We start from the raw sequence: 27898 nt of genomic DNA, 5'->3' as shown, positions 1-27898 counted from the left end.
CGTCTGTCACTTCAAAAGGGAACCTCGGAGGACAAAATATCGTAAGACATTTTCGTTTCATTTCAGCTGTAGAGTCAGATTCTGTCCAAGCTGTGGGATCTTTTCCTTACACTCGATATGTAACCTTTTTCTATTCCGAACAAAAAATCTGTATAAAATTTACATAGAACCAACCATGTTTTTTAAAAGTTTAGTTCCTACTTCGGTGGCCATAGGACCATGCAGGCAAAACATCTAGTAGTACAGGAATGTATGCTTCATTGCAAATGCTTTGCTTGTGGATATAATATTGTTTGACTGAAAATCACATGGATTAAGAAACATTTTCTTATGCTCGAGCCCTATTACGATTATGTTAGAAAACACTGCCCCACATGCAACACAAAATCATACCGAAACAGAAACATATATGTTGTCATTATCGATTATCTTATAATACGTAGGAGGCCCTGCAAAATTCAAATTTACTGGTATGCAGATCCACTCTTGCGTGAAAGACAAATGATATGCACAGTAGTGACTGTCATAGCCAACTGTTTTCATTTTCTTACATAGAAGGAAAATGTGCGACTCTTCGTCTAACAAAATTTTTTTTATATTATAAAAGTTTAAACCATCTTCATGAATTTCGAACGCTAACATGCAACACTTGAACACAAATCCGTTGTATATGCACCAAGCTACTGACCGACAAAGTTTCAACAACGAAGGAGGTAAACACATTGAAAACAATGGAAAATTCTGATCTTGTGAAAGGTATATCTTTGCTCCAGGTCCAATGTCTTGTTGAATATGAAAACCGTTTTTCTGAAAGAACTTATAACATATCTGCAATTGGTGTTTCAAACCTATAGTTTCTAGAACATTCTTTCGACAATAAGCAATACGGGCAACAATCTTGGACGGTTGGTGTTTGGATTCATACCTCATACACCATGTGAAAACAAGTGGTCCTATATGTCGCATTAAACGTGGATAGTGAACCATATGATGATGCTTAGGTTTTAATGTATCCTGAAAAAAAGATTTGTATATCTCATGATGTTCTTCAATTAAGGTACAAAGTAATTCAGAAGTGTTTACGTGAATAACTTTTGATGTTAATATGACTGTTATTTCTCTTAGCAGAATATAAAATTTCCAAACGATATTTTCCTCGGGGATTAAGTCACCCATTATCAAACCAAAGTACCTTATGAGAAATAACATTTCAGCAGCAGACAAGTTTAATTTATTCTTTTCAAGATTTTCAGAAGATAAAGGTGCCGGCTTATTTACGTCATCTGACATGCTTGCAAAGGCCGAAATCCTACTGTTTAAAATATCCATTGTGAAAAGACGTGTTTCGTTGATGTAGTACTTCAAAATATGCATCATATCATAGTTCCCCACCCCTTCCAAAAGATCATGCATCACGTCCACACTGTAATTTTTGGTAACATGAAAACTCGGCAACATGTTCCAAGTGCTATTCTCTTTTACTCCTGTCTGTGAAGCATCTCCGAGAATTACATGTAGTTCATAATTCTCAACGTCCCGCAAATTCCGGACGTTTTCTCTTGACTGCGCCTGTAAATCTGTTTTTGATGTAAGGCAAAACCTGCAAGGGTACTTAGCAGAAAATGACTCTGTAAAGCCAAGAACGGAATTCAATCCAAGATTGTCACCTGTAATAACACACAACTTAAAATAAATCTGTACTTCTAAACCATTATACATTACACATATACCTTCACATTCTAGGAAACGCAACTCTTCAATAAGAATTGAAAAGGTTGCTTTATTACCGAAAGTTTTTCTATCATTTGAATGAAAGAGTAAGGCGAGAAATATGTTCTCTAGTTTCGCGAAAAACTCCGGTGGAATACATGCAATTGTATAATAAACTACCCCTATCTTTTTTGTACCAGCATGCCCACTTAAAGGATTGTTAATTTCATAATCGTCAAAGTAAAGAAATAAAGGTAATATCAAACGATCATCAGAAACCGTTACCTCGTTTCTCCAATGCAGTCCTTGCACACTACTGAAAAGTACTTCAGTCTCTTGTTCTGCACTGTTCTTGAAGTGGAGTAACGTTGACAGAACATTCGGTAACTCCAAAAATCGTTTAAGCATTTTTCGCATAGGCACAAACTTTCCAAGCACTTGTAATGTTTCCACCGAAACCTCGCCTTTCTTTCTCTTTGAAGATAATTTCTGTCCAATAACATAATCAATTGGTTTTATCAAACTGCCCATTGTCTCTAACATGCCAAATCGCCTATATTCGGTTTCCAAGCTATAAAATGGACTGGACATTATACTAAACATGTTCATTACTTCAGTTACTGTATTATCATCAACATGATTTCCTCGAAGCGTTTGTAAAATTTTCTCTCTTAGCAGTTGCATCACACTACCGCCCATAAACCCGTGTACCCAGTCGCAAAGGTTTTGTATATGAGTTCTGGTTAAGTTACATTGACTATACAGTTTAGTAATAAAAGAAGGGCTTCCTCCTTTACAGCCTCACGGTAATCTTCAAGAGAAAGGCTTTCCACAGAAGTTTCAATTGGTATATCACCATTATCAGTCAACTGTCTCTCAACATTGATGTGACACACCTCATTTTGGTATCCTCGAAAAGGCAGGTTCCCATCACCACCCGTACTTGTTCTTTCGTGTTTCAGCAAGTGTTTGCGGAATGAATTGGCGTTATCAAATTCGCGTCCACACAATGATTCCCCACAACGAAAGGGGCTCATGGCACCTAATTTGTGACAAAATTTTAAATGAAGTAACAGAGACTGACTCGTTCTTAAGTCACTATGACAAACGAAACACTTAGGCATCTTCTTACAAACTAAAAAGAACGTATATACATGAAAAAACTATTTTACAAACTAAATGATTAACGGAAAACAACCTTTCCCGCCATTACACCTTTGATATTTCAGAGATAAGTGTGTTCACTGAAGGAAAATTCTTGTCGCAGTCATTTTCAATTTTGTACATATGTTTCTGCACAAATGTCCACACCTGTTCCGATTCCTTCGGATATTCTGCATCCAGTACTTGAAACGACTTGAATGTGCTATCGATTGCTTTCAGTGGAGTTTCAACTCTGTAGAGATTATCCTCAATACTCACGTAGAAGGCTTGAGGTTCATCTATTTTTGAAGCGACAACGACGGGCATGAGCTGCACACTACATCCAAAGCGCTGCATCTTTAGATGATGCCTTTCTAACTCTGTTTGAAGATCGGACGCTTCCTGTAAGTCATGTACACAGAATTATTATCACGTTACACACCTATTAACACGTTATCAAATTCCAAAAAACTACAAATACACGTATAATTAAAATGAGCTTGTATTTTAAATACGAGGTGCACCAATAATATATATAGCAATCCAATTAAACTGCTACCAACTGTTTTCAGGCATTCTTCTATACTAGAAATGTAATGTAATGAGGTCATAATTGACGCGAGTCACTTCTACGCGATATGAAATGTCTTGAAAACTAATATAGGTTAATATGACAGTATTTCGAATGTATTATTATACCCCTTGAGTTGTACATTTTTAATACCGTTCATTGTGTTTGTATTATCCGATGCAATTAAGAAAAGTTCTGGAAAAATTAAGTAAAGTTCCTTAGAGGAATCTACCTTTTAGTATAAGGTTTGAGAATAATCACAAAGAAAACAATCTGAATTATTGCACTTATAAACTTGACAGTAGTTACGTGAATAGATAACTGCGACATCAATAAAATTGTCCTAAGCTTACACTTAATGGTTTACATTTACAGTAATAAATATTTCAATTAAATGTGGCAAACTTGGAATCACATCCAGACATAAAGTAAGCACGGATATTTTAAAGATAAAATAAATTTAGATCCTGTTCGTTAATGACCGCAATTCTTGACGTTACAAATCTCCAGGAAGAAGAAAGAAAAACCTTTGCGGAAATTTGAAAAGCAAGGATGCTACAATATCAATGAATTAGTTTTTAAAATAATGATAGCGAAAAGGTTGGTGCCGTTCCCCTACGTGCTGTTTAGTATTTTTATAAGATTGATATTACACACATATCATTACCTCGAGTATAAACATTTCTTACTTATTTATGCCATAAAATGAAGAAAGGAGTGCTATCATAGTTCCAATATTTGAAGGGTTGAATGAAGAACATTTTTAAAGACACTGGGAAAAAGCTGTTTTGAGCCAAGTAAACATTTTATCCATGACCATAAACATATTTAACCTCTACTTATGTTTTAGAAAGTTTACATAGCATTCACCGAAAGTTTTACAGCATTTTTACGTTTACTATTGTTATTGGAATATAGGGTTTCATCACGGGAACTTCATAAGGCATAAACCTACAGTGGAACCGAAAATACGAATAACATCCTAAAATCCCCTCCCCCTTCCTCCCGGGAAATCGAACGCAGTCGCCCAACAAAGGAGATAAGTGTACTAGCAACGAAGGAGTAACTTTTAGGTCGGCCTTAAGTTCGTCACGTTTGAGGGATGTCGTCCCTCGGAGAGCACACAATCCGAGAGAGGGGAAGCAAGAAAGGAATGGATGGGGAAGGAAGCGGTCTGGGACCTGTGTGTTAGGTACCATCCCGGCATTTTTAGCATCGTTCACTGTGTTTATATTATCCGACGCGATTAAAAAACAAAAAAAAATCACTCAACCCAGGAAAAAACACTCAGGATGATTGGCCTGAAAAAGCTGTTACACTTCTTTGATCGAGTGATCCCACCGGGAATCGAACCCAGAACCGCTCGCACCAAAGGCGAGGGCGTTAGTGACTAATAAATATTGTGTTTTCCTATTTTATGCATATTCCTTTCTATCTACACAACTTAGGTTCACGATATCTTCGTAAGATACAAATCGCGTCACATACACCGATATATGCTTTACTAATTGCATGAAGAAGAGTCATGTATATTGCAAAATATGGTTGATAGCTCACTCCACCAAGGGCGTGCTGTCCCGAGGGGGCCTTTTCTTAAACTTTTTTGTTTCCATGTACCACCAAGATGATCCTCTTGATATGGTATGGTAATCATATCAATTGAGTGCACATCAAAGATGGAGCGGGTCAGTGGCTATGGATCACGTGGGGATAATTTTGAGTAAACTTTAGTGGATCTTGGGTTACATTTACATGTTCCACTGTTACGTATGACTACCCTAACCCAACAATAACAACTGACTCATTGTAGTCCTCAATATAACACATTCCACTTTGATCCACTCTCGACATATTCGGTCAGTAGGTCGAAGTAGATCAGTAGATCATGGTGACACGTGGTGAGTCAGAGTGGATCGTGGTTTGATGAAAATGGTGTTTGCTTACACAATATTTTTGTTTGAGCATAGCAGTTTTTCCAGAAAAGCTGATTTTTTTTGTTTGTTTGTTTGTTCGATAAGGTTTCGTGCAATGTTCTCCATTCTCCAATCACTAATTAAATGTTAATGACATATTTCGTGGTAATCAAGTGTAGATATTAATACATTATATTACATAATGGTACATACTCTGACATGAAAAAGGAATCCTTGTTGTGCCTCGTATTTGGAAGGTTTCCATAATCCACCTCCGTCTTTCCTTTTGATACACGTGGTCACAGATGGGAAATATCTTCCAAGAAGTATTAATATTACGACTGTTCTGGCATCTGGAAAAGAATGAAATATCAAGAACATTTGTAGGTAATTAATTTACGCTTATACAGCGAGGTCCGGAAGTGGGCGTACCTCTTAATTGGTGTTTTCTGACGGTTTTTGGTTTTACCTACATTTGTTTGGTAACACTGCTTGGCATTGTCTGGTAACATTCCTTTGCATTGTCTGGCAACATTGCTATCCATTTGTTTTCTGCTTGCTAACAGTTATCAGATCAGTTCCTGGCCGCTGGATTGGAAGAGGTTGTGCATCCAGCTCTTTGCCAGGCCTCCAAGAAGTCCCGATCTGACGATATCAGACAATGCTCCCTGGGCTTTCATGAAGCAACACGTAAGAAACACTCGATATCACACACGAGCAGCTGTGGAACACGTCTTCACCCTCGTTGACTCCGGAGTATCTCCGCAAAACATCTGCCAGAACTTTGTGCAGAATTCAGTTGTGTTATGACATGGATGGTGATCATACCTTTGTTTACGACTCTTACGACTTCAAGGTAGCTGTGTACAGACATTCTACCATAACTAACACTATACTGTTGAAACTAAAGGGGGGTACGCCCACTTTTGGACCACTTTATACTAATTTATTTGAATGTAAGTGCTAACTTTCTTACTGCATTCATTCTCATATCTGCAGAGGTTTGCTCTGTGATACGCAATGAATACTGTATATTACTTTAAGTCAATAATCAAAGAAAAAAGGAAATTACGTTTTGTAAGCAATGGACAGCAGTCTGAAAAAAACACACACAAAAAGTATCATCTTTTGTAACTACACCCAGATTCGGCAAAGGGATAATGCGATGTTTCTTATATGCAAATATTGGGTCCAAATAATGGTGAAAACTAATCTTAATACGATACTTATCTATCGCCTATAAGTACGTGTATAAAAGCTGTACATGAAGTATATTATTTCAAGAACCAAAGGTTAAAGTCAACGTATGTATTTCTCTTTGGGAAGTTGCAACAGATACGGATAAAAAGAGAGAAATTGAACAGCTTAATGAATCAAAATAGACAATTAACAACAAGTTAAAGACTATACGCTGCGGAAAAGCTCTTTCGTCACAAATTCTAAACATTAGTTTCATTCATTGCTACAAAAGGGATTTCATATCTGCTTATTAACCCTACTGAATCTATCTTCTTCATATACTGTTATTCAAGTAAATACTGATTTCAGGGATGTAAACTGGTCACTGAAGTCAGTATTTCAGACTCTTTGGGAGATTAAACGAAAAATGTTCAATTACTACACAGCAGTTGAAATATTTCTCGTGATCTGAGCTCAATAATGAAACAAAAGAATAACAGAGCTTTTTTAAGTGCTCGATATGTTGTCGATTTACAATTATCATTTATTTTTCTTCTAGATTTTGATTTATTCTGCTCGGACTTACGACTAAAAGGAGACAAGGGAAAGTTGCCGGAGCACCTGTAATTGATCTTTTCTTTGCTTACGGGAGTAGGCTGAACAGTGTTGCGTTTTAATAATTATAGTGAACAATACTTAATGAAATAATAAACAATGTGTACACCATTTCTCCACAGTCACAACTTACTTCCATGCACTTCGATAAATTTTATTATAATTAGCAATTTTTAAAAAAGGGCGCAGGAAGGACTCGTAAACCTTATTCGCCTTCTGTGCAGATGGTATGGTAAAAATCAATACTGGATAATGAAAGTGTAAGTGTAAAGGCTAATATGGAACAGAGAAACAAAAGAGAACTTCTTCAGAAGGGAATTGGGAGGGGAGGGGATGAGAGTACAATGCTGTGACACTTAAAATGCGTCTTGATTTGTATACTTCAACAAACTTTTCTTATTAGATTACGCAATTTCTAGTTTCTTACTCCGATTATTCAAAGTATTCAAATGTTCTCGGAGGGAGTGACCGCCCCTCCCTTTAATCCGTCCGTGGTGTCATTCGTTTGGCTTTTCGCTACTAATTCAAAATGCTTTCCGAAACAAGTTGTCTTCTTGTGACAGCAAGGGGTGGAAGAAACAAACAAACCGTGAAAGGAAGAAAGAAGTGGTTTTGGGCTCTTCCAGTCCAGACCATTCTAACCACTGAGAAGTGAGAATCACAACGTGATTTTTCTGGTAAGAGCGTCCTTTTTAAAGCAGCTAACAAGCAAACAGATGGTGAGCCCTCTTCCCTCTGCAGCATACTTTTTATTCTCTGTTGCCAAACTTACTGAAGAATATATTGCAATTAATCTAACGCATGTAACGTAAATTGGAGACCGTGGTTGGATTTATATGGGTCTTGTCTATTTGTATTAAAAATTTCAAGTCATTACCTACAATACTTTGTTAGAAATTACCATATTAAAATTTACATGTTTTCAAATGGGAAGTTAGAAACATAAGCGAAGAGGTAGAAGATCCCCTTAATAAGAAAAATAATTACCTTCCCTGATGTTCTCCTGCAGCAAAAGTTCTACTAATGTGGCTCCGTCATTTGTTGTTTGTTTGGTCGTGGTAAGTATATGCTGAATCTTCTTTAAGTCTGCATTCCACGTTGAAAAAAATGTTATATCTTTCCCAGGATATAACTGGCCAAAATCAATGTCGATCTGAAAAGTAAAAGAAATTGTTGTCACATATACCTAACGCTGTTTGATGATATAATGTTCTATGCTTTCTTCTCTTTATACAGAAGTTTGGTAGTATAGTTTTCTTTGAAGTTGATTAAATAATCTTTGTTTCAACAGAGCGTTTTTAATCAAGTTATGAACATCAATGGCACTTACCCCACTATAGTATTCATTTTCAGAAAATACTATGTCTGATTGAAAAAGAAATCCTAAAGTAGGCATGTAAAAAACAATTACTTAGAGTGGAACTGATAAAATACACGCAAATATAAAACAAACTTCCAAGCGCTTTCGCATTTATGGAGTCGTCATACAGGGACGCAAAGACGAAAGTGGAATAAGAAATAGAGAAAGACACAAGGACCGCACCTATACCAACAGTGATTTCTCCACAAGGTTCTCTACTTTCTCGTATGAGTACTTGACAGCAGTCACGTGATCACATGACCACCATAGCACCTAGCAGAAATATGGCAAAATGAAATGAAATCTTTGAGTTTTACGTCTCACGGTTATGCCGGTTAGGCTAAAGGAGACGGTGATGATGAGAGATGAATGAAATGGTGGAATGAAGAAAGTGGGAGAACCCGAGAAAACCCACGAGCACGGTGTTTCTCCACCACAAAGTCCACACGGCGGGAGCAGGGTTTGAACCCGGGACCCCAAGCACCGGAGGTGAACGCTCTACCACTGAGCCACCGCGCCCCCCAAGAAATATGGCGTAACTCGTCTTACTCTGTATCTTTCTTCTTCCACTTTCGTCTTTCTCTTCCTGCCTAACAAAGCCATAAAAGGTGGAAGCTCTTACAAGCTTTTTTTTCTTTCTTAAATCTTTGCGCGCATGTACTGCACGTGTATTTTATCTAATTTCTGGTAACTGTTTTATACATTGGTTGGTTTTTAATTACACAAAAACGTGTCTTTAACGTAAGCTTACATAATTCTGAACCTTCTGTCGCTGATGCTGGTATATTTGTAAATTAAAATAAACTATTAAATGTTTTCATAGAAACATTATCAACAAGAGTGAGGATATGGGGCTGATCGGGGAGCGGGCTGGGTAGCGTAGAGGTTAACTTATTGGCATTGTACGTCGAAGACAAAAGATCTATTTTCGGCCCACTCGCACTTTTTCACTCTGATTTTTCATTATTTCTGAATCTATACAGGATTTGGTGTACTGAAAATCCGGTTGATTTTCTCAGAATTACTAAACGTTCTACCTGCTACAAGATGCACCATCTCGTCCATCAGCTTACTCACAGGAAAAAATTAGAACCGAAAAACTCCGAAACATAGTGCAAGACAGGGTACAACTTCATACACCGAAAAACATTTATAAACTCTCTCGCCTCATGCTAGGTGCTTTTTTTGCAAAGAAAAACTGTCGTGTTAGCAATTTATATATAGCATCAACATAAGACCCTTATGTTCATGATTTTTTTTTAACTCATTAAATTTTGTTACACTTTTTTTTTTTCATTTTCCTTTAAGTACAGTTCGTTCTGTGATACGGAATTACACTTCTATAAAATAATATAAAGGTATTTTCTTTCTTCGGTTACATTTATAAAATAATAATAGAAAAATGTAAACTTCTTAGCAATATCACTACACTTACAAGTGTGTATCCAAGAGGCTGTTTTAAAGCAGGAAATTCCTTGAAGTAGGAGCTGATATCCTTCTTTGACTGAATGTAATTTGCTCTCCGATTTAATGTCGTTTGTTTCCACAGATCACACACTTTCTCCCATGGCTCTATATTATTTCTCAACCACGTGAGAGCTTCCTCGGCAAATTCATCAGTGGACTCTGAAAATAAAGGACACCATCTACATAATTCAGTGTGAAAGAAACGTACATACTCAGTATACGTATATACATATGTATTAATTTCTAGGACAGAAGTACAAGAAATAATATTTCAATAAACATGTGAAACAGACAGTATTATGCTTCTGAACACAATTGTCATATGAGGTGTTCGGAACATGTATTTACAAAACGTCCCGTTAATATATGAAAGCAGTGATAGAGTTTTACACACAGATGAACAGCAGATATACTGATTGCACAAATTCACGGAAATTTGTTGATTTATAATGAAGGTAGTGCCCTTGAACTGTGAATCTGTTGATTGACCATAATACGTGAATATGTGTAACCATGTAAAAAATCGGCACGCATCTCTTTTAGGAAGTTTTGTACCCTTGTCTGAATATAAGATAGCATAAAACACTATGCATCGTGATTTACTGATAAAATTATAATACAGAATTTATGAACATGAAAGTAAATAAATGAAAAAGAACTATGAACGCACCATCTAAATCGACTTCGGTAGAAGTTGTAGCTGCACACCGGTTTCTCAAAGGCAAAACACCACTTTGCCGCAAATACCTTCTTGTGTTGCAATATCTGTCCCAAAGTTTCCCTCTTGCCAAAACCTTCTTCCCTTGAGCAACTTTATAGGGGACGTAGTAAGTATGCTATTTGAAAAACAAATTACTGTTATAATATACATTCCTGATATCCTATTGCACAACACAAAATTACAATTAAACTATATTATTTCCACAGAGAAACAAAATACATGGAAACCTGTTTAAAACGAAACTTATATAAACCGTAAATTTGCCGAAGATGAATAGTTTTTAGTCCCGGCAACTCTGTCTGATTTGCCATATGGTAAAGATTTTTCTCTTTAACTGATTGCCAGCTCGAAACGTAGGGGCACTGTAGTCTGTCTGTCTCTGCGTTGGCGTTACTACTGAACTTCTGTTTTCAATAGTTAAGATCTTTCGGCCGTGAACAAGAATGGAGATAATGTTTCTGTTATTTAAGTTACCTGTTTCCTATTTTTGTTCATACACACATAAGCACTTTTCTACTGTGAAAACTTTCTTTATAAATTAAAGACTTACTGCTTGCTACTCCGTCATTACACATGCATTTCCAAGAATTCGGTAATTTTTGAAAAAAAATGGTAGAAATTTAGACCAGTTGTTGAAAATTTCCATTGTTTCTGCTGCAGAAAATGTGGTTTCAGTGTGGCGTGTTTGTGTGCCCAGTGTTGTGCACAAATACGGCAAAAACAAATGTTATTGTTACTTTGGAGGACACAATACGATTATTGAAGAGAGAAAAAGAGACAATGTTTGTAAAATATAAAGTTCATTTCAAATGTTGCAAACGCAAATTTCCAACACTGAAACCCAGAAAATGAAAACAATCCTTAAAAGGCGGTGAAAATGTAAAGAGGAATGTGAGAGGAAATACATAATAAAATATTACATACTTGTAGTTTCTACTTTAAGCGTCTGTCTTATTCAAATAAGTTCACTTTGTAAATTGAGTTTATGTTGTAAATACATTTTTGTGTTAATTAATTTTTCACCTCAACCATTTTAACCTAGGTATAGTACTACGAGATTATTTTTACCAGCAGTTATTGTTACAGAACTTAACTTTTCGAATTTGCATACAACGGAAAATTATTTTGTTCCTTGACGTTCCGTCTTATACAAGTTTCACTGTATATATATGCTGTAAATTAGACATATTGGAATTTCTTTTTTTTTTTCTCTGGATTCCTTTAGTACTTCAATAAAATGAGCATTGAAAAATGTATTCTGATAAGTTATGGAAAACGTTCACTTGTAAGTTAAATTGTAAATTTCTCCTTGTTCTGAAGACAATGATAAAATAAATGTTAATACAATTAAATCTAATTTTCAATGGGTGTTCAGAAACTATACCGGCGAAATCGGAAGATGATAGTTAATATAATTCTAAGCAAAAAAGCTTCTACACATATCCGATTCTCAGCGGCCTGACACCTACAGGTTGGTAACCATTCTGTACATTTTTCCAAAACAAAAATGTATTACGCATCCTGTATTTTTTCTAAAGATCATCTATGATGCATTTGAATGGTGACAGAATGGCCTTTCCAAGGGTATATGGCACGTGACGATAGTTGCGTTGGAAGGAGCCTCATGAAGCTAATTTTCAGAACAAAATATCTTTCTTCCAAGAGCTTCAAGAAACACGGTTGCCAACACTGTCGCCAAATAGGAACGACAAAAAATTACGCATCAACTTCAATTTTTATGCTGAATAATGTCGCAAAATTTATATATATATATATATGGGATGGTGCATTTAAAATTTGCCACCCCTATATCTTCGAAACGACTGCGAATATGAGAAAACGCTAAAACACGTCCATCATTATTTTAAGGGGCTTGAATTTTCAGCTATAAAAGATCTCCCTAAACACCCCATATAGCGGTATCTGGAGTCAACTTGAAAATTTTAAATAGCAAAGGGGGTCGAGTGATATATCGTTGGAAAGGTCTCGACAAGAGAAATATTTTACCGAGAGTTTCAAGTCCCTATGTTGACTCCATCTAAAATGGCTCGGGTTCACATTCTTTCCAACGATATATCACTCGACCCTCTTTGCTATTTAAAAATTTGAAGCTGACCCCATGTACCCCCATATGGGGGTACCTGGAGTGGACCGTTTATAGCTCAAGATTCAAGCTCCTTAAAATAGTGATGGACATGTTTTTGTTTTTTCTCATCTTTACAGTCGTTTCGAAGATACACTGGGTGCCAACGGACTTTATGGACACAAAATGGGAACCCCCGCCATTTAGGATAGGGTCAACATTGGGACTTGAAACTTTCGGCAAAATATTTCTCTTGTCTAGACCTTTCCAACGATGTATCACTCGACCCCCTTTGCCATTTAAAATTTTCAAGTTGACCCACGTACCTCAATAGGGGGGTACCTGGGGTGGACTTTTTATAGCTCAAAATTCAAGCCCCTTAAAATAATGATAGACGTGTTTTTGCCTTTTCTCATATTCGCAGTCGTTTCAAAGATATAGAGGGTGGCAAATTTTAAATGCACCACCCTGTATATATATATATATATATATATATATATATACACTACAGTATCAGAAAGAAAAATAAAATTGTCCTTATACAATCGAACTACTTTTATTAAAATGAAGAAAGTTTTTTTCTTCCTCCACAACTTCCCTTCCAACTCCACTATCGTCATATGTACATCAGTGGAAAGGTACTTCCATTGCCGTTCAAATACGCCATGCGTCATCTCTTTAAAGTATATACAGGATGAGTAATAAAATTTTGTCCTGAACAAATTTGTATAAAATATTTACCAACCTGTAACTATCAGACCGTTGAAAATTGAACATATTCTTATGGGATCATTTTTGCTTAGAAGTACATCAGCCATTATCTCCAAAAGTTGTCAGTATGGTTTCCGAACAATCTTCAAAGAATCATAAAATACTCCACGACTTTTAAATTTTTTCCAGTGAACGCAAAGAAAAACGAAAAATTAGCAATATACAAGAATTCCCTCACCTAACTGAATTTTACACAAACCTTGTTTTCAGCCGGAAACAATCGTACAATCGCCTCACTTATTGAAATGAATGACTGTCTACTGATCCTGTAAGACAGAAAATGAAATTTCACAAAGCAATTCCCATAGAAGCTTGAATAAATATTAAGAGACGACGCTCCATTGGGGAGGAAAAAAAAAAACACTTGTTTATAAATTTTGTAACACTGGCACTAAAGAAAGAAGTGAATGTTTAGTTTCATTAAGTCAGGCAAATAAATGAACTGTAATATTTAATACAACTCAACGTGTTCCAAGTTACTGCAAACAGTTATTAATCAATCCAAAGGGTGCTATGCAGTCATCAGAACACTTTCAAATTCCAACTGATCCATATTGTTGTGTACCACAATGAGCAACTAACGAATTAATGCGTTTGAACTTTTGCTTTGATAATTTCAATGCATTTTGAGACCAAATTAATCCTAAAAACACAACTACAAACATACTTGTAATATAGATCATAAGTGAAAAATACTGTCACGGTGATAAACGCAATCAATACCGTCGAATATGTGCCATGTGAAAACGAGATTCTACTCGGAATTCTTAGTGAAGACGATAAATGTATAGGACAGCAATTACTTAATATTTAAGACTATTGCATTTACATTATCTTTAACATACGATACCACAAAATTTAACGAAACGATCTGTACCTTTTATCTGCGCCAATATATCGAACGATGACATCTGTTAATAAACTGCGAGCTCTGCTATTAAGATGTCCCAAATTCTTGTGCGTAGATAATACTTCTTTTCCTTGCAGTGAACTATTCAGAATCTTCTGCAAGTCCTAGAACAAGGTACTTGTGATCATAGAATTTGAAATAAAACAAAACTTAAACAACAAAAGCAAAACTATAACATAATTTGATATCATTTATGTTAAGATCACATAAACGTGAATACGTATAACCAGACGTATTTTATTTCAAAAATTTACAAAAAGAAACTCTTGTTTTCTACGAAAAACAAAAACGAGCATGAGCATGTATGTGTAAAAGTACACATATGTCCCAAATTTCGTCGAAATGGGTGCAGTTTTTTTTTTTTTTTTTTTTTTTTTTGCTATCTCTGGTGATTACCTGAAAAAGAATTTCATTTTCAACGCATCACAACTTTGACAATTTTTCACATGGAAATTTTAGTTTGATGTCACTTGCAATCTTTTCTACCAGAAAACAAATGTTTTAAATTTCATTCATATCTGTTTCGTAGTTTTCGTAAACGAACAACGCCGAAATGCCATTTTTTGTATTCTAGAAGCGTAAGCACTAGTCGATCTACTTTTTAAAGCCTTGCTTGCAGGGCGACCGTGCTGCCTGATAACGTAGAGTTGGTTTTTAGTTTAGCGTTCCTTTCAGCAGCGAGGCTATATGAGACGTGGACCTACTGATTAACGTGGAATCCGAACCACATGAGCTCCCGCTGGAAATCGAACCCGGGTCCCCCACGCCATGCCTGATAACGTACACGTAGAAGAGTTTAATAACAGTCCAAGAGCCGATTTGAATGAATGTGGTATCAAATGAGTACATTAAATAAGGTTATAAAGAATATGAGTTATGTTTACATTGAGTTCGTCCTACCAAACACATGCTCACTCTTGCGGTCATAAAAGATGTGTGACTAACTGATTATTACGATCTGGAAAATTGAACTTTAAATCTAGTAACGGTTACACAAGCTATACCAACATACTTATACATACGTAAATCTTCTATGGAAATACGAAGAATAGGTAGTCTCTTTGAGGATAAACGGACACTTACAATCAGTTTTATTTGTCCATTTCATCTGTGAAGAACCATTCAAGTGAAAATATATCTTTGGATGTGAATTTTCATCAATTTCATGGGCTCTTTACGTGAAATACAAGGTAATTTTACACCAGGAACAATGTGTTGTGAAAACTTACGAATTCCTCTTTTGCTGCACTTTCCTTCACTTGGGGGTCTTCCATCAACGGGCTATTTTTGCAGATATCTACATCTGTGGATGTATCTCTTGATCCTGCCGAACCACATACTACATCAACTGGAATACACAATAAATAAATAAATAATGCTGTAAGAATTCTATATTAACCTATCCTTATTCTCTCTCTCAAATAAATTAATTGAAGTACCTTCATTACACGTAAAAGCAATCACCCTAAGCAAACAGAAATGCATGCTGGCGTTAGGACTTCACACTTTGACATATTTTCTTTTACAAATCAAAACCAGGAGTGGACCGTATATACCCATGTAACGGCTGCGCTTAAGTAATACTTGCACCCACGCTTTAAAAGTGAATTGAAACAAAAGTGGCCTGCTCGGACTGCCATTCTGATGGAGGTTTTCCTTAGTCGTACCAGGATAATGGAAGCAAGAACTGAAATATTTCCAGGTCACTACACCTCTGTCCCAGTCAGAGGGCCATAAATAAAATTCAAGGGAACTCACATAATGTCTACATCCGAAAAACGATAATTTTCTCTACTGGAATATATAATTAAAAGTTTAAAATCATAAAATATGAATACGCAACTTACCACTGTCCTAATTGCTAATATATATTATAGTAGTGTAATATTTCAAGAGCTTTTCGACTGGCATGTTCACGCGAATCTTCTGTATATTAATAACATGTTATAAAATGCGAGAGATGTTCAACTCAAGGTAAGAAATAAGAAGTAAGGAAGAAATTAACAATGTTTATATATTCATTTGAAGACACAATTGAACTCACTTGTGAATGCTCATCGCATCACTGTGTCTTACACCATTTTTTTAACAATTTGAGGAAAAGTATCTCAGCAACTTGATGCTTTGATCATGGAATCTGTTTAAAGAAAGAAAAATAGTATATATTGTTTCTTTTCTTCCTTTTTTCTTAAAAAAATTCAGTTAAAAGTCACATGCACTTTATAATAAGTTTCTCATATGCGGGAGGACGGTAGGAAAGTTCTCGAAATAAGGGCTATTTCAATTTATACGAGCGACTGGGACACTTACCCTTTAATTATCTCACCTATTTATTAACAACATTCCAAATACAGCCGAAAAGCATTTCACATTGAAACAAATAACAAAGGAAGGAAAGGAGCTTCGAAGTCGGCGAGGCGGGTCATATATTCAAGGTACCATCCAGACATATGTCTAATGAAACTAAGAAAAACCCTGGAAAACAATTGTTACGATGGCTTGCCTCAGGATTCGAACCAGGGACCTCTGCATACGCTAACCACTTACACACGCTCGCTCGGTTAACTACTAACTGCAATAGCACACAAAATGCTTATCTTTAACTATTACCATTTTTCCATGCTCATTTTTCATTTTCATGCAATAAAACAGATAAATATTAATCCGAAAATAAATGTTTAAAAATGTTTTCTAGCGGTGTTAGTTGGATGTGTCTAATTAAAAATACTTTTCTACGTAAGTCATTGAGATAGAATTACAATCTACTCACAAGGTTCCTCGTAACAATACAATGTGCTTCCATTTGCATTGCTTATCCTATCTCCACCACCAACACTAGGGAAAAAGGAAATAGTTGTCACCTGGAATAAAAGTTTATTATTAGCTTCATTAAATACAATGATTAAAAAATATAAATGCATATAATTACATAGCGCAACTGCGTACGCGCGTAATTTCCCTTAAAGTGTTAACAACTGTTGATTGCCGTTACTTTTATTTTTTATCTTATGACAACGCACAGATTCAACAACTTCAAGATGCCTTTTCTTGAACGTGTGCTGATCATAACCAGTTTCATGTCAATTTTATTAATGCATTTTAGTTCAGTTTGTGGCATTTCATGTTAAGTGAACCAATGGTCCCCCCTTCACCATCTATAATTTGTTTAAACTTTTGCTCCAATGTTACCTGACACAAAAATGAAGATTAGTCTTTTGTAGTCCGGCTATCTCAAAATAACCCTTGTAACAGCAACAATAAGTACTTTTTTTTTTTTTTTTAAGTGCTTGTCATTGTTCACTGAAAGGTCTAACAAACTTCAAAACTTGCTACCTGAGAGAGAGAGAGTTAGTCATCAATTCCCATGGATGCGCAGAATTTGTACATAAAATTCACAAAGTTTGCTTAAAACAAAGTGTGTGTGTGTGTGTGCAAGTGTAATGAGTGACAACGGTGTATGAAGTCAATTTAGTAGACTGATACTTGAAATAAATAAAAATGGTAGATGTACTATAGAATAAAGAAAACCTCAAATCTGAAGCACAGATTGTTTTAGGGGCATGCGATCTTATAAAAAGGAAAAGTACAAGATGTGAAAAATGAATGCTCTTCGTATCTCAAAATGGTTATGTTGCCAAACTTGCACCAAATTGGAACCATAACCAATGGAAAGAATACGTTTTCATATAATTAGAAACACATTTTTACGTAGATAACTTTCTTGGTTTCTGGATGGTGGAAAAATAGCTATTAGGTCATTTCACACTGAATTCACTACCGACAGAATTTGCATACCATGTCGATGCAAGTAGTAATATTTGTAACAAAGTCGTAGGAAAGAAGAGAAGAGATGGGGATAAAGAATGGATGGAGAGAATGATGAAAAGGGGATAGAGGAATACAATACATTTTAGTAACATCATGCCAAAACTTACATTGAAGCCCTCCTCGCCTGTTAGTGAATAGAGTGCGTGAATAATTCACGCAGTCCCGGGTTCAATTATCAGTGGAAGAGCAACGAACACATTACAGTGTTTCTGATTTCACTTTAAAATGTAGTTTCACGTCTAATATAGCGTCAATGCTAAAATGGGACATTTAACTACAATTAACTAAATAACTTACACTAAGGCCAAATCTATGTCTTTCAACTTAGTAAAAAGGAACATTTGACTATTTTGATTGCTGTTACATTAAATACCCAAAATCACGATCTGCAATACAACATCGAGCATGAAAATTGATATGATCACCGCACCTTGAAAAAACTGGCTGCATTAACTTGTTCAATCTTTGCGTTATTGTAAAAATGAAAGTAAACTAACTAGAAACTTGATAGGTATTTCATATTTTCCAATATTATCTAACCAAATAAAAATTAGTCTCAGAAGGTATTTCATCGACGCTTCCGATATTCTTTCAGAAAACATAATATATTTCTCAGAGGATTGACCCTCTGAAACAATCTGGTATCTATCAAGTCGAATGCAGTTAAGGACAGAGATATACCTTAGTGAAACAGAGATATATTTATTAAGACTAGAAGAACCTGTTAGAGAATCAAATCAAACCGTCATTTCGGGACTTTCGCTACATTTAGGGCTCTCAATATGATATTCGTACTCGTAAGTTCTTGTATCTCTTTCATTTACCAAACTTACAATTAAGTTTACATTTACATTTTTCTGCTATCTTTAAATACATGTAAAACTGCTGCACTGTGCGCTATAATTTAAGTATTAAATTGCAAACATTATTACATGGATAATTATTATATTTTTAAACATTGTCTCTTTTACGGATTTTTTTTCCTGGAATCATCTGAAATGGATTACAATTTAACGTTTCGTTCAGAATATTAATTTACTGCCGTTGAAGAAAGTATGTGCATTCGATTTCTTGGTTTAAGTTTAGCGTCTCGTTCAGTAGCGAGGCTATATGAGACGTGAACCTACAGCTTAATGTCGGATCGGAACATGAGCTTCCGCCGGGAATCAAACCCGGGTCTATCGCGCCAAAGGCGCGTCACTAACCACACAAGCACTGAAGACCTTGTATGTGCACTCGAGTTTGAAAAAACTAGGAGGGTAATAAAGAAAAGATTTAAATCATTAGTTTCCTTGTTTTGTTCTGAGTTAGTAATAGTATGACTGGGTTTGGAAAAAGCTTGCTAATATTTTTTACGAGTGAATTAAACGTACAAAATTGTTTTCATTTTTATCTTTCTTTTGCGAAGCATCAACTTTTACACTTACACATTGACACGGACTAATCCTTACAAAATGCAAGTACCATAAGTAACTGAACGCAAAAGACAAATTTTAAGACATTAAAGTGTAATAATTAAAATTACATCTTCCTGACAGTTTCGGTATATTCCTGACACCATCTTCAGAGAGGGAATAGAATGGGAAAATAGTGGTAGCCTTTTCTCATTCTATTCCTCTATTTGAGGATGGTGTCAGAAGTACATTGAAACTGTTACCAAGATATTTTAATTTGGGTTAATTTGAGTTTAACGTCCCGTTCAGCAGCGAGGCTATATGAGAAGTGGACCTACTGATTAACGAGGAATCCGAACCTCATGAGCTCCCGCCGGGAATCGAACCCCGGTCTCCCACGACAAAGGCGCGTATATTTTAATTTGGGCACTGTAAGGTGTTTATATTTACAAGTAAAACAGTTTGCTGAAAAAAATAGTGAGTATTATACCCAACACTTTCTCTACCGATTAAAATCGTAATACGGTTGAAAATACACCTACGAATACGGTATTACAGGTACAATGATAACAAAGTACGATTATATTTGAGAAAAATAATAAGATATCAGTTATTTCTACCTCGCTATCACTAAAGGTACTGCCTTCTGAGCTGTGTGACAGGAAAGACACAGGGGATGAAGAAGTATTAGATTTCATCTTCTGTTCCTTGTACAATTTATATTTTGATATAAATTTCATTCGTGGTCCAACTTTAGGAATTAATTCCTTTATTGCATCCACAGTTAAATTTTCGAATGCCTCATCATCGATTTCTTCCTCTGAAATAATAACAAATGTTTGTTCAATGAAATACACAGATTGCACAAAGCTCCTATTTAACGAACAATATAAAGATTATGTCGGAATCTAAGGTACACGATGCTGGGTGAACATAAATTTTGAGCTCCTTTCGGGAATCGAATCCGTCACTCCTCACACCACAAGCGCTAGGCAAAACAACCTGGATGTGAAGAAGCTCTAAGGAAATAAAGAAATATGAATAAAACTTCCCTGAAAAAAGAAAAAATTGAATCCTGCAACTCTTCATTCTTTCAATTTAATTTTATAAAACGACATGATAAAATTAGGCAGATTATACAAATATGTTCAACTTTTTGTCACGTCTTAGCTATTTTCTTCAATGTCATTCAAACCGGTTAGCATCTTAAAATATAGGTCCTGAGCGACATCTTTCCCATATTCCTATCTTTCAGTTGTGGGTCAGCTTCTTTAAGCCAAATGGCTCTTTAAAAAAAACTATTCGGAAATACAGCTTAGTGATTGCATGTACAAAAAGTATTTATCCTACTTGGAAGTTGGGATACAAATAACTGAAGGTCTGTCCTGAAGAGGCAAAGTAGAACTAAGGAGGTACTGTTCTGTGCCTTTTCTCTTGATATTATTTCTTCATTTGTTTGGTCTTTCGGAAAAATCTTACTTTTGATGACTTCAATATGTGAATGGAATGAAGGATCTGTCAATGCTAATGAGGAAAGCATAATTACTATTGCAAAAATATCTTTAATTGAGTAAACAGGAATGAAGTATAAACATCTAGCTTCATGTACCGCAGTTATGCCCTGTATGTTGATGGAGAAGAATCAACAAAGAAACAGCTGCTAAATTAAGAAAACCAAAGACAGGTCTTTTCTAATGGAACACCAAATCTTGGGAGTTAGAGTTATTGTGATCTCAGAAATAAGCTGAGAAGAGGTAGAATATGCTTTAAAGAAAATGGAGACAGGGAAAGCAACTACAAGCTAAAACATGGGTGCTTAGGACCAGAAGTTGTCCTACCGCATACTATGGGATCTAATGAAAACAGTTTACAGACAAGAGAAAAATGCCAAGTCAGTGGAGAGAGAGAGAGAGAGAGAGAGAGAGAGAGTAGTACTGTATCTATATACAAAGAGAAGGAAGATGTACAAAATTGTGAAAATTACCGAGGAATCAAGCTGATGCCACATACAATAAACACTTGGACGATGAAGATTTAGAAAGAAAAACCACAGTTGAATCCGTGCTACAGACGAGTACAACCGATACAATCAGTGGCGTCATTAGCTCTTAAATATTAGGGGGGGACACACATGATATATCTCACATGTGCAAGTTATTTTCTAATTACATATTATGATTTTGTTTAATTTTATCGAAATAAATTAATGATATACCGTAACTCATGCAGTGCAAATAATAATAAAAAAAAAATAAATAAAATACTGGCCAGCTGGTAACTTTATACACGACACAGAAAATTACGGGGGGCATGTCCCCATCACGCTAACGACGCCCGTAGATGCAATCTTATTAAAGCAAACAATGGAAAAGCATCAGGGAAAGCAATAAGGATGCAGTATTTACTGAATGGGCAAAGACGTAAGACAGAGTACCAAGTCAGGAAGTTTGGAGGTATATGAAAGGAAAATGGAACTCCAGTAAAGTACAGGAAGATTGTTCAAGATCCGTATACAAGAGCTAGTGTCCCGGTAAGAAGCAGTGTAGAAATAATACATCTTACTGCATTTAGAGTTGGACTGCACTATGGTTCGGAAGTGAAATCTCTATCTGGTAGCCCAAAACGCAACAGCCCAATACGAGCATAACCTAACCGTAACTACCCTACGCCAGAGGTCACAAAACTATCTGGATATGTAAGTCCCTCAATAATGAATAGGCACGAAACGAATATAATTAAAACGTAACTAACTCAAGGAAGCAGTCACAAAACTAGCTGTGTGTATTTTTGATTATTATCTATCAGAGTTGGTTGGTGTAAACCAAGATGGTTTAAATTTTTAAAAAATCCAATTGGTTTAAGCCAAAAATATAAAATAAATGGTTCACAGCCAGAGTGAACACAAATTATTAGTATCTTTATTCACTTCTAAGCAATTTAAATTAGGACGCTGTACTTCGGATGCAGTGAACTACTTGAATTAAAGTAATCTTCTGTAATCTGTATAATCTTTTGAAATTGTCCATTTATATCAATTATGAAATGAAATATTTAGTTTAACGTGCCACGTTTATACACCGAAGCTAAGAGAGACGGTGATGATGAGTAATGACTGAAATGGTGGAATGGAGAAAGTAGGAGGAAATGGGACAACCCCGAAAAACCTACGCACACGGTGTTGTATTCCGACAGACGGCCCACTGGCGCGAGCTGGGATCGAACGAGGGACACCACGCACAAGAGGTGAACGCTCTACCAGTGAGCCACCGTGTCCCCTTATTTCAATTATAAGTCTGTAAAGTGATTTCACTTATGCAGTTGTCCTGAAGTGACGGAAAATATGCACAAGTATGCAAATCGGTTAAACATATTTCTATCACGTGTCCTAAGGTTTAGTCTATAAACTCATCGCCTTCCTAATCAAGGGATCCCGAGTTCAAGTCCAGGTGAAGAACAATTTCTCTTGGATGTAAACCGAGTAGTGATTCAGGTACAACCTTAAACTGTATTTCCCGTCCTTCATAAACTCACTGTTGAGTAAGTATATATGGACCAGACATTTTCATTAATATGTAATCTCAACAAATAAAGTTTAAAGTGGAATAACGATGACCCCTACTATTTTTTTTTAAAAAAAAGGAATAAAGTAATTTGAGGGTACTGGTGCTATTGAGCTCGATTTCAACCCCTTTAGAAAAAACAAAAATGAAATCTCTAAGTTTTACGTCCTACGGTTATGCCGGTTAGGCTAAAGGAGACGGTGATGATGAGAGATGAGTGAAATGGTGGAATGAAGAGTAGGAGGAAACGGGAGAACCCCGAGAAAACCCACGAGCACGGTGTTTGTCCACCACAAAGTCCACACAGCGCGAGCTGGGATCGAACCAGGGACCCCAAGCACCGGAGGTGAACGCTTTAGAAAAAAACAGTAACCCGGTCAAACTCGAAGGCAAATGTCAACTAGCTCTGTTTTCTTCGCAATCGATGACTTCCAATTCCAACATGTGCAGCAGCTGTGCGTGTTACTGAAGACTAGCCTTCGGCTAGCTGGAGGTCTCGCACCTTATAAACCCACAAGTATGCCAAATGTCATCCGCAGATGTTCAGGAAAAGTCTAAGCATTTTGAGATGTAGAAGATATGATATTAAATAACTGAGTTTTCAGTTTTCTAAAATAAATAATATATAAATAAATAAAAATAAAAAAATTAAAAAATCCCTCTATAACTAGATATTATGTTTGGTCAATAACTTGCATATCGCTATCAAAAGCTTGCAAGCATACCGAATTTCAAACTTTTGTTCCAATTTCAATTACCTAAAACATGAGATTTTATGTCCAAAACAAACATACATTTAAATAGCACCGGAAATCTTTCTTTTTATTTTAGAATTACCCTAAAAACTAAAAATATTTACTTTTGATATTTTTTGTGAGTTACTTCCAGAAGGCTACAAACATGCCAAACTGCATCACTCTAACCTTCGGGCTACATCATTTAACTTAATAATTTTTAATAATTTTGGGCTGTAGAAGGTATCTCCATATAAATAACAAAGGAAGATTTTTCACTTTCCCAAACAACCTCACTGAACTAGGAAATGTATAGTTTTGGTGATTTACTTAGTTAATTTTATGAAAACCCTACATGAATACCGAATGTAAAGTTTTTACTCAAATACAATTTCCTAAGACTTTTTTTTTTTAAAAGTACACCGAAATAAGATGGGATTTTTACTCATTCTTCCTTTTCACCTACTAAAAAGAAAAAAAAATTCTGTATATTTTTCTCTGAAGGCTATATGTATGCCAAGTTTCAACTTTCCACGTCAACTGCCAGTTCCATTATTTTGTCAGTTAATGGCACGATGAAAAGTTTGAAACTTCCGGCTTTTATCCTAACTTAACGTACGCTCTAATGCAACGTGTGAACCAGATAATTGCTAAGGAGAAGTTCTAGAACACAGGTTCCCCATATAAATTAGCAAGGTTGGTTCCTTTCTGTACCAAAATTTAAATTTTATTTCACAGAATATTGCTAGCGAGCGTCAGCAAGTGAAAGCGGGTTAGAAGACCGCAGGATACGTTGTTTTCTGTTTTTATTACAGCTAAATGGGAAGTGGGACATATGTTCTAGAACCTTGTAATTTCTATGACGTTTATATTTTCTTCTCGCTTATTACAAAGCTAAGGCATTACTGCCGCATCGCCGGACCAGTATTAAAATCGAAAAAAAGTACCAAAATGTACTGTATACGGTTATATTTCGTTGGACTACATTAACTTACATTAGATTACCTCACATTAGGATAAGGGCATAAAAAACTACAGTGCAAAAAACACAAACCAACTTGTGCTAGGTGGCCACTAAGTGCACGAATGCTATCTAACCGAGCCAAGGTAGGGCGGAGCTAGCGGACCAGCGCGGTAGTGTGCCCGAAGGGAGCAGGCGCGTTAGCGACGATGTGTACACGCGTAAGCGAGGGTACTGAAAACATCTGGTCTCCGCAATCATATACATTTCAATAGCACTTGCCATACTAATAATGCTTTACTTGCAAAAACAGAAGTCACTTACCTTCAAAATCGTGCACAACAGTTTCTTGGGGTCTTCTTTCCTTAAACAAGTACTCAGCTAAATAGCCCTCTAAATGGTTTTCCTTCTTCCCTGACGCTGTAAAATAATACGCTCCCTTTCCTTTCTGTATTTTCAATTCATTTCCACATTTTCCACACACCGTCAACCTTTTCAGTATACTGGTCTGTCACAAAATTTCAACAACTGTCGCTCGTTATTTTTGAACAGTTCTATGTACGTAACAGACGACATGTGACAGCCTTGACATACACGAGCTATTTTCATACTCCTCTTCGCGCCACTACATCATAACACTATATCTCTCCGCGAAATGGTCCATCCGCCTTCACATACAGTGTCGCTTACATCAAAAATAACCAATTTCTTCATTTTTACTATTCCCCTTACATGACTCACTCATTCTTGCTCATAAACAAACAAACAAACAAACAAACAAACAAACAAAAAAAAAATTCCAACTGACCCGGCAAATTTTCTAAAACTGTTCCGGTGATACACCAGTTAACCCCAAAGCTAAATAAGCTCCATTTCGTGGGAACAATCACATACAAAATCATTATGAATACTTGACTAATTTCAGTAAACTGTGAGATCAACTAAGCTTATATCATGGTCCCTTGTACGAAGGTACTGAATGGTTAAATATAGGTCAAGCTTCAGTACTGCTGAATGGGCTGACTGGTAAATAATTTGTGAACTACTGGTACATCATTTGAGGAATTAGTTGACCTCTGACCGAGTCTGATCGGGTTAGATCACTTCTTGAGGTCAAAACCGAGCACTCAATCCAATCAGCGCCCCACCTTTACTTAGTTTTAAATAGGGACTTTGTTTACTCCACTTTAATTTAACCTAAATATATTTAAAAAAAAATGAACTGGTTCAAACAAAATATCGGATTTAAAAAGAAAATGGTTTCTGCAAAACCTGTTATTTATGTGCTTTGAAGTTTGACATCACCATCATGAATTAAATTAAAAGTGCAAAGGTGGTGTCACTTAGTGTAACACAAAGAGAAAGGCCTTCTGTAATAATTTGAAAGCGACAGAAGCACACTTAAAAAGCATTAAATCGTAACCTATCGTGTTTTCTTTTTACTACACATACCTAAACTAGCCTATATAACCATACTTTCGCTCGCTGTCGCTTGTTCAGCATTAATTAGTAAAAATTAAGGGTGAATTATTATTAAAATTCTTGATCCCATCTGTACTGTTTGTAGAAAGTAATAAGGGCACAAAGTATAACAATTAAGGGGTTAAATTCCAAAGTTGGACGTCCGTTTTCAGCAAAATTTTGAAACTTGCACGGAAGATACGTATAATTTGATCGTTTGTGTGCTTGATAATATATAAAGATAATACAACAACACTCTCTCTATTTGTTATATATAATTGGTTATAAACATGGGACTACTAAGCGAGCGAAGAGAACTACCTCGCGCAAGGTAACCGAATAGTTGCATTGTGGGAAAGTAACGAGCATTCATAATATCAATATTGCGGGTAATATACCGAATCGCTGTACGGGATGTGAACTGACAGTGTTGAATTTCGTGAAGCTCCCGTCGAAGGGTACTTCTATTATAGATCCTAACGTAACCTAACCTAACCTACACTTTCTCCCAACTCGCGAAATTGAAAAATTATACATTTTAATAGCTTTTACGCAATTTTGGTAGAAAAGTATCGGACGTCCAACTTCGGAATAAATGCCCAATTAAGTAAAACTCAACGTAGAAATATCAACATAGGATCACTATGATCCTCAAGCATCGAATCGTTCTGCAAAAGCTTAAGCCTCTTCCAAATAGTACGAACTCTCATATTAATAATAATCTTTCTTTCATCTTTTCACACAAACCTCTTACAAGAAGTCTTAAATCATTATTATACCTTATATAATTTCATCTGTACATTTTCGGGCTTAAGTTTAGATTTGCCCCTCCAGTTTCCAACCTACGAAAATGCTGTTAAAACATTAAAAATTGTTAGGTTAGGTTAGTTTAGGTTACCTGGTAAGACTAGTTAGACTAGAACAGTGACTGAAACAGGTTCTAATATCGTAATTCCGAGTAAAAACGGGCTAGAAACTCTAAACTTACCCTCAATTGCGTGAACACATCGTGTCTCTATTTTGAAGTATTTTGATTTGGTGATAATAAAAATAATATTTTGGAAGCGTCATAAATGCTTAATAATACACTATTTCGTACAAGGGACTTTCGTTGCTTGTGCGCAACACAATTCAAATAAACATTTAGAAATACATATCTTCAATTTACATATTGAAACTTACTGACTATCCACTTACCTTGAAATTTCATTATTAGGGTTTGTAAACCCCACTCTTTTAAGATATTTTCGTAGTTTATATTAACTATAGAATCCATTATGGCGGCTACATGACAACTCGTAAAAGGCGGGATTTCGCATAGTTGCCATAACAAGAGTTTTATATTGTAATAGCCATTCTAACCATAATGCTATCGCTATTTTAGCAATACTAAATAATCTGGTTATATAAACAATATGCATGATATTATTAACCATACTAATATTAGCAATATTTTTTTTTTACCACAGCCATACTAAAAAAATAGGTGTTGTATAAATAACAAATCAGTATTTATA

At 35.8% G+C, this 27898-nt stretch overlaps 2 protein-coding genes across 2 annotated transcripts; both read right to left on the bottom strand.

Moving 5' to 3' along the window:
* Window positions 1-387: 387 nt before the first annotated feature.
* Window positions 388-2409, bottom strand: LOC145667154 (uncharacterized). Its single transcript, XM_081734896.1, has one exon. It carries the CDS (start codon window positions 2407-2409, stop codon window positions 388-390), a length of 2022 nt encoding a protein of 673 aa, XP_081591022.1.
* Window positions 2410-2904: 495 nt separating this feature from the next.
* LOC145666347 (uncharacterized) lies at window positions 2905-27595 on the bottom strand. The gene is made up of 11 exons (XM_081733481.1): window positions 27579-27595; window positions 20286-20485; window positions 17214-17304; window positions 15673-15791; window positions 14411-14547; window positions 13733-13799; window positions 10629-10794; window positions 9927-10117; window positions 8119-8284; window positions 5551-5690; window positions 2905-3255 (listed from the first exon to the last, which is right to left on the bottom strand). Exons 1-11 carry the CDS (start codon window positions 27589-27591, stop codon window positions 2920-2922), a joined length of 1626 nt encoding a protein of 541 aa, XP_081589607.1. The 5' UTR covers window positions 27592-27595; the 3' UTR covers window positions 2905-2919.
* Between the last annotated feature and the right edge of the window lie 303 nt (window positions 27596-27898).

The sequence above is a fragment of the Thermobia domestica genome, chromosome 12, assembly GCF_964235325.1.
Source record: "Thermobia domestica chromosome 12, izTheDome1.hap1.1, whole genome shotgun sequence".
Taxonomy (NCBI): Eukaryota; Metazoa; Arthropoda; class Insecta; order Zygentoma; family Lepismatidae; genus Thermobia; species Thermobia domestica.
Note: the sequence above shows the minus strand (reverse complement) of the source record. Positions and strands in the feature narration are given on the sequence as shown.

What these genes read in the sequence shown, in the direction of transcription:
- LOC145666347 (XM_081733481.1), bottom strand. An exon ending in TACCGAAGTCGATTTAGATG is followed by an intron (nt 10,118 to 10,628) that starts GTGCGTTCATAG and finishes CTTTATTTTCAG; the next exon opens with AGTCCACTGATGAATTTGCC. An exon ending in GCAGGAGAACATCAGGGAAG is followed by an intron (nt 5,691 to 8,118) that starts GTAATTATTTTT and finishes ATTCTTTTCCAG; the next exon opens with ATGCCAGAACAGTCGTAATA.
- LOC145667154 (XM_081734896.1), bottom strand. Translation starts at nt 2,409, where the DNA reads ATGGGCGGTAGTGTGATGCAACTGCTAAGAGAGAAAATTTTACAAACG.